The sequence below is a fragment of the Hypanus sabinus genome, chromosome 1 (genome assembly GCF_030144855.1).
Source record: "Hypanus sabinus isolate sHypSab1 chromosome 1, sHypSab1.hap1, whole genome shotgun sequence".
In the NCBI taxonomy this organism is placed as follows: Eukaryota; Metazoa; Chordata; class Chondrichthyes; order Myliobatiformes; family Dasyatidae; genus Hypanus; species Hypanus sabinus.
The window spans coordinates 37632893-37643546 of NC_082706.1; the positions used below are offsets into that span (position 1 = coordinate 37632893).

At 54.9% G+C, this 10654-nt stretch overlaps 1 protein-coding gene across 1 annotated transcript; it reads right to left on the reverse strand.

The window, feature by feature from the left end:
* Window positions 1–2915: 2915 nt before the first annotated feature.
* LOC132398015 (uncharacterized) lies at window positions 2916–10239 on the reverse strand. Its single transcript, XM_059976945.1, has 5 exons — window positions 10053–10239; window positions 8691–9185; window positions 6493–6665; window positions 5291–5429; window positions 2916–4264 (listed from the first exon to the last, which is right to left on the reverse strand). The coding sequence occupies exons 1-5, from the start codon at window positions 10237–10239 to the stop codon at window positions 3993–3995; spliced, it is 1266 nt and encodes a 421-aa protein (XP_059832928.1). The 3' UTR covers window positions 2916–3992.
* Between the last annotated feature and the right edge of the window lie 415 nt (window positions 10240–10654).

The following is a 10654-nucleotide window of genomic DNA, read 5'->3' on the forward strand; positions in this document are numbered from 1 at the left end:
CTGTCCATCACCCCCCCACCTGAAACCACGTATCCCCCAGCTCTCCCCACCCCATTCCTTCCTCTACCTGTCCATCACCGCCCCACCTGAAACCACGTATCCCCCAGCTCTCCCCACTCCATTCCTTCCTCTACGTCCATCAACCCCCACCTGAAACCACGTATCCCCCAGCTCTCCCCACCCCATTCCTTCCTCTACCTGTCCATCAACCCCCACCTAAAACCACGTATCCCCCAGCTCTCCCCACCCCATTCCTTCCTCTACCTGTCCATCACCCCCCCACCTGAAACCACGTATCCCCCAGCTCTCCCCACTCCATTCCTTCCTCTACCTGTCCATCAACCCCCCACCTGAAACCACGTATCCCCCAGCTCTCCCCACCCCATTCCTTCCTCTACCTGTCCATCACCCCCCCACCTGAAACCACGTATCCCCCAGCTCTCCCCACTCCATTCCTTCCTCTACCTGTCCATCACCCCCCCACCTGAAACCACGTATCCCCCAGCTCTCCCCACCCCATTCCTTCCTCTACCTGTCCATCACCCCCCACCTGAAACCACGTATGCCCCAGCTCTCCCCACCCCATTCCTTCCTCTACCTGTCCATCAACCCCCCACCTGAAACCACGTATCCCCCAGCTCTCCCCACCCCATTCCTTCCTCTACCTGTCCATCAACCCCCCACCTGAAACCACGTATCCCCCAGCTCTCCCCACCCCATTCCTTCCTCTACCTGTCCATCACCCCCCCACCTGAAACCACGTATGCCCCAGCTCTCCCCACCCCATTCCTTCCTCTACCTGTCCATCAACCCCCCACCTGAAACCACGTATCCCCCAGCTCTCCCCACTCCATTCCTTCCTCTACCTGTCCATCACCCCCCACCTGAAACCACGTATCCCCCAGCTCTCCCCACCCCATTCCTTCCTCTACCTGTCCATCACCCCCCCACCTGAAACCACGTATGCCCCAGCTCTCCCCACTCCATTCCTTCCTCTACCTGTCCATCAACCCCCCACCTGAAACCACGTATCCCCCAGCTCTCCCCACCCCATTCCTTCCTCTACGTCCATCAACCCCCACCTGAAACCACGTATCCCCCAGCTCTCCCCACCCCATTCCTTCCTCTACCTGTCCATCACCCCCCCACCTGAAACCACGTATGCCCCAGCTCTCCCCACTCCATTCCTTCCTCTACCTGTCCATCAACCCCCCACCTGAAACCACGTATCCCCCAGCTCTCCCCACCCCATTCCTTCCTCTACGTCCATCAACCCCCACCTGAAACCACGTATGCCCCAGCTCTCCCCACCCCATTCCTTCCTCTACCTGTCCATCAACCCCCACCTGAAACCACGTATCCTCCAGCTCTCCCCACCCCATTCCTTCCACGTGACTGTAACCCTCTCCACCTGAAGCCACCTGTCACCTGCCACCTTTTACTCCACCTCTTTCTGCTATCTTCCCGCCCCCCCAATCTTTCAGTCCCGATGAAGGGTGTCAATCTAAAACATCGACTGTCTGTTTCCCTCCACAGCTGCTGACTGACCCGCTACGTACCCCCGACCTTTGGGTTGTTGCCCAGGTGTCGACCTGCTACTTACAGTCCTCCGTGTTAGACCTTGTAACCGAGAGCATCATCGGGAGTAAAACACGGCAGCCCGGCGACGTGGGGATTCACTTATACTTTAGTGAGGCAAACGCTTGTGATGTGGGGGTGGGGGTAATGACGAATGCTATTTTTACATACTTTATGCATATAACCCGTAAAGAATGCTTAATCAAACAACATGTTAAAAATATTACTGACATATTAAATATATTGACACTTCTCCCTGCTTAGCTATAAACTCCAACTCAATATAGAAAGCATCTCAGATTGATATATAACGTGTTGCTCTCTGGTGTGTGTGTGTGTGTGTACAAAAATAAATAAAACCCCTGGGAGAGGTTTCACTGTTAACGTAATGGTCTTCCTGTATAAGCAGAGCTTGGGTAATGGTTAGAGATAATGGGTACTTTGGAAAGTCAGCCGTCCAATGAAGCGTGTGTGTTTTCTTGCTGTGTGCCTGACACGGGTATGAGCTGGGTCTTTGGATTGGCAGGAGATGAAGGGAGAAGACTCCAGAGAGAAGAGGTTATAGGACTTGACCCAGAGCGGGACCATGATTCGACGAAGCCCAGGGTGATCAAAGGAAGATCGGCGAAGAGGAAACCGTGAGCTCCAACTTGAGCACATAAGACTGTTTCATTAAAATCGGCCCTTTTCTTTTTTGTATTTTTCTTCACTAACCTTTGGTCAAATTAAGAGTTTAAAACTAAATCGTTTAATTGTATGTGGTGTACTGTGCAATTTTGTGGTACTTATTTGTAACAGGGTAATGAATCATGCAGCATCCGCACAAACAGGGTGCTTCGGGGTTTTGCACCTCAAACTCACACGTTTGGCGAGGCTGGAGACAGTCTTCCCTAGACATACGCAGCCGATGGAACCAGAGTGTTTCGTGTGTGTAGGTAGATATAGAGATATATACATCTATATACACACACTCACAAGATGACTAGAGAGCAATATGCTTTATATATAAACGCATTTCACAGTACAGGTGTCCCCCGCTTTGCGAATGCTAGCATTTCCGCCAGCCCTACATTGGCAGCCTGTTTTCACATTACAAAGAGGATTTTCACTTTTACAAAAAATTTTCCCATATAAATTGCGAACACAAGGAAATCTGCAGATGCTGGAAATTCAAACAACACACACAAAATGCTGGTGGAACGCAGCAGGCCAGGCAGCATCTATAGGGAGAAGCACTGTCGACGTTTCGGGCCAAGACCCTTCGTCAGGACGTCGACAGCGCTTCTCCCTACAGATGCTGCCTGGCCTGCTGTGTTCCACCAGCATTTTGTGTGTGTTGTCCCATATAAATTAATGGTTCTTCGCTTTACGCCATTTCAGTTTAAGAAATGTTTCATAAGAACGCTCGACCTTTGTAAAGAGGGGGACGCCTGTATTCTACAATTATGATTTTAAAATACAATTAATATATAGACATTCACGAGGGACGACCCAGGAACAGGACAGCTGGTGAGCTGTCGGTAGTGGAGTGCGCGGCATTTCAAAACGCAAGGAGGAGACTGGCGAGTTTCTGATTCAATGTAATGTTTTGCTGACAGAGCATTCTTTAGACCCAGACAAACATTTTGGCCAAGCCACTGGGGGCTGGGTGGTATGGCGTGGGTGTAATTTCATTTTCAGGAATGATTGAAACTGCTTTGCAACAAGCTGTGGTCCATTGGCACTGACTAAATGTCCTTAGGAAGAGGGTTCTCAGTGTGCGAGACTGTCGTGGAGGCTGCTGGGAACATTTCAGGCCAATTTACAGCTGCATTCATGATCAAGAAATTTGTGCCCATGAACGGTCTGGCAAAATCCACGTGAATCCTCTGCCAGGGCAGTGCAGGCCATTCCCAGGGATGGAGAGGTGCTGGCATCCTGCTCCATTTGCTGATCTGTCCCAGGCCACCAGACAAAGCTTCGAGCCAACCCTTTGCTTTTGACCGCGCCTGGAAGGCTGGCATGTAGCTTCCCCAACACCTCAGCTCCCACCGTGGATGGCACAAATGCCCTCTATCCCCAAACAAGGCAAGTCCATCCAGGCACTTTTAAAAATGTGGAAATGGAATTTCTGCTGCACATTCTGGGTTGCAAGACAGACCTGACGCAGTGTGGGTGGGGTCTCTTCCGGTTTCCCTTTGGATCACCTTTGGCGCGATAGGGAGATTTGTGACTCGCATGAGGGTGAATGTGTCAAGAGGGGTGCCCTCTTTTGGAAATTCTTCAGGCATTTTGTTTTCCCAAGGGTGGATTGCGGTTCAATTGCAACACTTAAGCGAAGTTTGGGTAGATGGGTGGGAGGGATATGGTTCAAGCGGGGCTAGGTTCAGCATGGACTAGATGGGCCGAAGCACTTGTTTCTCCATGGTAGTGCTCTATGACTCGCTGTGGTTGAGGCTGGCATCCTCGGAGGGATCTGCTGAGGGTCTGTCGGAGAAGGGGTAGACCTCGTGTCGCAACTTGCTGACGAAACAAGGCATCTGCTTCTTGCCCCCGTATTTACCCCTGGACTCAAACCACAGGGCAACAATGCAGTTCACGCGGGTCATGATTTTCAGGAGCTCCCAGTGTCTCTGACAGCCTTGCAGCAGATCGCACAGCGTCTGCAAGAATACAGAGCCGGTCGCACGCAGGAAGGAGCCGTAATCTGTCACAGCGGCAGAGGATGGAGATGGAAATTGTAAAACGTTTAAAGGTTTGTCACATGGACATCGAAACTGAAATGCATCATTCCTGTCAACAGTCCAAACAGGCCACATGATCTAAATCTCCACAGGGCAACTGATTCACCCCCCTTCCATCTATTTCACCATCTGCCTCCAAATCGGACTTGTGCATTTTATCTTTCTCCCAGCTGAACCCCTCCAGCCCTATCCAACAAACTGAACCCCCAAACATTCATCTGAACCCCCAAAACCCCCATCCATCTGTCTGAACCTCCAAACCCCCATAAGTCCATCTGAACCCCCAAACCATCCAACCATCTGCACCCCCCAAATCCCCATCCATCCATCTGAACCCCCACACCCATCCATCCGAACCCCCAAAACCCATCTGAACCCTCAAACCATCCAACCATCTGCACCCCCCAAATCCCCATCCATCCATCTGAACCCCCACACCCATCCGTCCGAACCCCCAAAACCCATCCGTCCATCTGAACCCTCAAACTCCCATCCGTCCATCTGAACCCTCAAACTCCCATCCGTCCATCTGAACCCTCAAACTCCCATCCGTCCATCTGAACCCCACACCCCATCCGTCCATCTGAACCCATCCACTTTTGCATCGAACATTTTATCTTTCTCCTGCATGCCTATCCATATTAATCTTCTTCCACCCTCCCCTCTGTCCCCCCAACATAACGCTGCCAACCCTTCCCCAACCAGTACACTACCCCAACCCTCCCCTATCCATTTTGCCCCCCAACCCTCCCCAATCTATCCGACCCTCCAACCCTCTCCTCTGCATCTTCCCCAACCCTTCCCTGACCATCTGAACCCTCTCAAATGTCCCCCCTCCATCTTACCCCCTCCAACCCTCCCCTATCCATCTTGGCCTATCCCCTATCCTCTCCTTCCCTCACAGCTTCTCATCTTCCTCCCCCTCCCCGCCCGTCCCATCCCACGTTGGACGTGATCTGGGAGCGGAGCCCCCTTGCCGAGCCGCCTACCTGGGCTGCTGGAGAAGTGGACGGCCGTGTCATCCGGAATGGCGAGGTAATGAGAGAAGGAATTGGGCTCAGCACTGCAGCTGTCGGTTTCATCCTCCCCCACGTAAACCCCGTCGTCCAGTTGCATTCCTCGACAGGCCTGTGGGGCAGGATTATTGGCTTAACACTGTCACATGCCACACTTCCTGCCATCATACCTCATAAGTAACAGAATGCAGGATCTAAACAGAACTGATTCTGCAGATGAAAGTCAGGGGAACACACACAAAATATGTTAAAGCTCAGCAGGTCGGACAGCATCTATGGAGAGGATCAAATCGTCGCCATTTTGGGCCGAGACCCTTCATCAGGATCAGAAAGGGGTGGGGAAGAAGGTGGTGGAGGTGGCGGGTGGGGAGGCAAGAATACAAGCTGGCAGGTGATAGGGGAGATCAGGTGAGAAGAGAGGTGGGTGGGGGGTAGAAATGAGGGGAAGGGGAGTGATAGCTCGGCGAGGTAAAGGCCTGGAAAAGAAGGAGAAGGGACCATGGGAGGAGGGTCACCGGGGGAGGTGAGAGATGAGAAGGCAGAATGCAGTGCAGGCAGACAATAACGTGCAGGGTCATGAGTCAATTTTTATCTTTTGAGAGATCGGTTCAAGAGTCCCAGTGCCGAGGGACAAAAGCAGCCCTTGAACCTGGCAAACTATTGTAATACTTTATGGGCTTTCATAAATGCCTGCAGGGAAATGAATCTCAGGGCAGTATGCGGTAACATTTCTGTACTTTGATAATAAAATTTACTTTGAGCGTGTTCTCAAGCCCTCTGCCCGATGGGAGGGAGGAGAGAAGGGATTGCCTGGGGTGGGGAGGGGTATCTTTAATTACGCTGGCTGCTTTATCGAGGCCGAGTCCGTGGAGGGGAGGATATTTTGTGTGATGTCCTGAACTGTGTCCATGATCCTCTTCAGTCACTTGCAGTTGTTGCACCAGGCCGAGATGCAACCGAATTGGACTCTTTCTACCGACACCCCGACGGCTTTTTGACACTAGTCTGTCCTGCCCATTGTACCCACGTGGCTGGACTAGTAATAACTGCCAGGGTTCCGGGCAGGTTTTCACTGAGAGCTTGTTGGACCATGCCTGCAGGGTTTCTGACCCGCTACTGGGGCAGAGCGGACTGAGTTTCCTCCGATCATGCGTCTTCGCTCGACGCTTACTCACCTGAACGAAGAAGATCTTCGGCTTCCCCGCCAGTGCCGGGCAGGCCTTCTCTGTAAACATGGAGTAAATGTCCCGGAGGTGAACCGGTTTACCATCCGCTCCGTAAATCAGCCCATCAGCCCCGTGGCTCGAGAGAATGGAGACGAAACAGGATCCGTGGGCCCGCTGAGATTCTGTCCAGATCAGCGTTGTTAACCAAAGTCGGCAGAAGCCACAGTGAAGCCCCTCTCCATTCTCCCGCAAACCACTCCCATCAGTCTCCCAACACTCTCAGCACTCTCCCCACACACCCAACACTCTCCCCACAACCACAGCACTTTCCCCACACTCCCAACACTCTCCCCACACTCTCAACACTCTCCCCACACCCACAGTACTCTCCCCACACTCTCCCCACACCCACAGCACTCTCCCCACACACCCAACACTCTCCCCACAACCACAGCACTTTCCCCACACTCCCAACACTCTCCCCACACTCTCAACACTCTCCCCACACCCACAGTACTCTCCCCACACTCTCCCCACACCCACAGCACTCTCCCCACACTCTCCACTCTCCCCACAACCACAGAACTCTCCCCACACCCACAGCTCTCTCCCCACACTCTCAACACTCTCCCCACACCCACAGCACTCTCCCCACACCCACATCTTTCTCCCCACACCCACAGCACTCTCCCCACACTCCCAACACTCTCCCCACACTCTCAACACTCTCCCCACACCCACAGCACTCTCCCCACACTCCCAACACTCTCCCCACACTCTCAACACTCTCCCCACACCCACAGCACTCTCCCCACACTCCCAACACTCTCCCCACACTCTCAACACTCTCCCCACACCCACAGCACTCTCCCCACACACACATCTCTCCCCTCACTCTCACTCTCCCCACACCCACAGCACTCTCCCCACACTCCCAACACTCTCCCCTCACTCTCAACTCTCTCCCCTCACTCTCACTCTCCTCAAACTCCCAATACTCCCCACACCCTCAACATTCTCCCCACACCCACAGCACTCTCCCCACCTTCTCAGCTCTCTCCCCACACTCCCATCTCTCTCCCCTCACTCTCCTCAAACTCCTAACACTCTCCCCACACCCTCAACATTCTCCCCACACCCACAGCACTCTCCCCACCTTCTCAGCTCTCTCCCCACACTCCCATCTCTCTCCCCTCACTCTCCTCAAACTCCCAACACTCTCCCCACACCCTCAACATTCTCCCCACACCCACAGCACTCTCCCCACATTCTCAACTCTCTCCCCACACTCTCAACACTCTCCCCACACCCACAGCACTCTCCCCACACCCACATCTTTCTCCCCACACCCACAGCACTCTCCCCACACTCCCAACACTCTCCCCACACTCTCAACACTCTCCCCACACCCACAGCACTCTCCCCACACTCCCAACACTCTCCCCACACTCTCAACACTCTCCCCACACCCACAGCACTCTCCCCACACTCCCAACACTCTCCCCACACTCTCAACACTCTCCCCACACCCACAGCACTCTCCCCACACACACATCTCTCCCCTCACTCTCACTCTCCCCACACCCACAGCACTCTCCCCACACTCCCAACACTCTCCCCTCACTCTCAACTCTCTCCCCTCACTCTCACTCTCCTCAAACTCCCAATACTCCCCACACCCTCAACATTCTCCCCACACCCACAGCACTCTCCCCACCTTCTCAGCTCTCTCCCCACACTCCCATCTCTCTCCCCTCACTCTCCTCAAACTCCCAACACTCTCCCCACACCCTCAACATTCTCCCCACACCCACAGCACTCTCCCCACCTTCTCAGCTCTCTCCCCACACTCCCATCTCTCTCCCCTCACTCTCCTCAAACTCCCAACACTCTCCCCACACCCTCAACATTCTCCCCACACCCACAGCACTCTCCCCACATTCTCAACTCTCTCCCCACACTCCCATCTCTCTCCCCTCACTCTCACTCTCCTCAAACTCCCAACACTCTCCCCACACCCTCAACATTCTCCCCACACCCACAGCACTCTCCCCACATTCTCAACTCTCTCCCCACACTCCCATCTCTCTCCCCTCACTCTCATCTCTCTCCCCTCACTCCCATCTCTCTCCCCTCACTCCCATCTCGCTCCCTTCGCTCTCCCCACATTCCCATCCCTCTCCCCATCAGTTTAACTTCATTCCCACGAGGTCTGTACGAGGCCAGTCTCCCGGAGCCCCCAGCACTTGACACGATCCAGGTGAAGTCACTCACGGGCGTCGCCTGAATCGTCAGTGGGGCTCGGCTCTCGGTGCTGGCAAACGGAGTCAGCACGACTGCGTGTTGGAGAGTCGCCACGGACACGAAAGGTCGGCGGGCCCGGATCGCCTTTCTGTATCTGCGGCTGAAGGTGGCGTCGAGCTCCACACCGTGCCCGTGACCGAGCTTCCCAGCCTGGCCGTGGTTCCCGCACGCACTCCGATCCTGGGCACCCGAACCAGAGGAGGGAGAGGACTCCCCCCCGCCGCCGACCACGTTCGATGTTCTAGACCGGAGGTCGCAGGGAGAGCGAGCAAACTCCACATAAACCGTGCCGGAGATCAGGATCCATCTTTGAACTTCACCCCATCCCCGACCCATCTCTGCAATCTCCACTGGCGCTCCGCATCTGCTTCCTCGGTCCGTCGATAACATTTTTCTCCCTCTATGAGGCCACGGGTTGGACGAGCACTGTTGTTCCGTCAGGGTAGCTTCCAACATTCATCCCTCCAACTTCCGCTCACTTCTCCCCGATCCCTCTTTCTCTTCCTCGATTCCCCATTCTCGCTCCCATCTCACACCTGCCCACCACGCCTCTGGTGCCCCTCTTCCTCCCCTTTTCCCCCATGGTCCACTATCTTCTCCAACCCATTACCTTTTCCGCCTATCACCCCCCGGTTTCTCACTTCACCCACCTTCCTCCTCAACTATCACCTCCCAGTTTCTCACGTCACCCCCCCCCTTCCCCCTCACCTGGCCTCACCTACCACTTCCCGGTTTCTCACTTCCCCCACCCTCCCCCTCACCTACCACTTCCCGGTTTCTCACTTCCCCCACCCTCCCCCTCACCTACCACTTCCCGGTTTCTCACTTATCCCACCCTCCCCCTCACCTGGCCTCGCCTGTCACCTGGCGGCTGGTACTCCTCCCCTCCAGACCACCTTCTTACTCTGGTTTCTGCCCCCTTCCTCTCCAACCCTGATAACCCCAACGATGGGGAGGGGGACGCCCGTTATCCCGCCGCGGGAACCACCTCCGATTCCAACCCGGAGCCGAGCGCTCACACCCAATTCAGGCAACACCCTTCCCATCACCTGGCCTCTCATATCACCTGCCCAGTTTGTCAGCCTTCCCCTCTCTCCTCTCCTTCTGCCCCCTTCCTTTCCAGTCCCGATGAAGAGTCTCGGCCTGTTTATTCCCTCCAAAGCTGCCCCCCGAAGCGCCGAGCTCCCCCCAGCAGTCTGGGCGTGTCGCCCGAGGTTTTCAGCACCTACACACTCATTTGATGCCCCCCATCCGCTCCCGCTCACCTTGCCGGTACTTGTGCAAGATGTCCTCTGCGCTGTCGTCGGTGGTGAACTCCACGTCAAAGCCTAGATTGCACAGCACTCGATGGAGTCTTTTCGTGTCTCTCGCTGCCCCCACCCTGCTGGGGAGGTCACGGGTAAACTTCTGCACCGAGACGATGAGAGCCCTGGCCTTGCTCCCCTCCGCCATTCTCCCGGTTCGGCCGCCACCTCTCGCCGTCGCGGAGTGACAGGACTGGCCCCTCTCGGATGAGACAGTTAAGGGTCGGAGGCCGGCGGTTCGGACGGTCAGCCCTCGATTCTCAGTCAAAACGCGCCGTTTCTCTCTCGAAGTGACTCCGTCGCCGAAGTGGAAATTGCCTTCGGAGCAGTTTATCTTCGGAAATTACTTCAACTTTTACGCACCGGAATCGCCACGGGCCGACTATTTATTGCTCTCAGCCGCTCCCTTCAGACAAACGGAGTCCGAAGTACAAAACAGCTGCACATCAAAGTCTTTGCGAATGTGTGCTTGACGCGTCCCACACTGCCCTCCATCCCTCTGCCTATCTTTGATCCGGGCAGGATATCCCACCCAGCCACCGCTCTCTGAAAAGAAGCTCCCC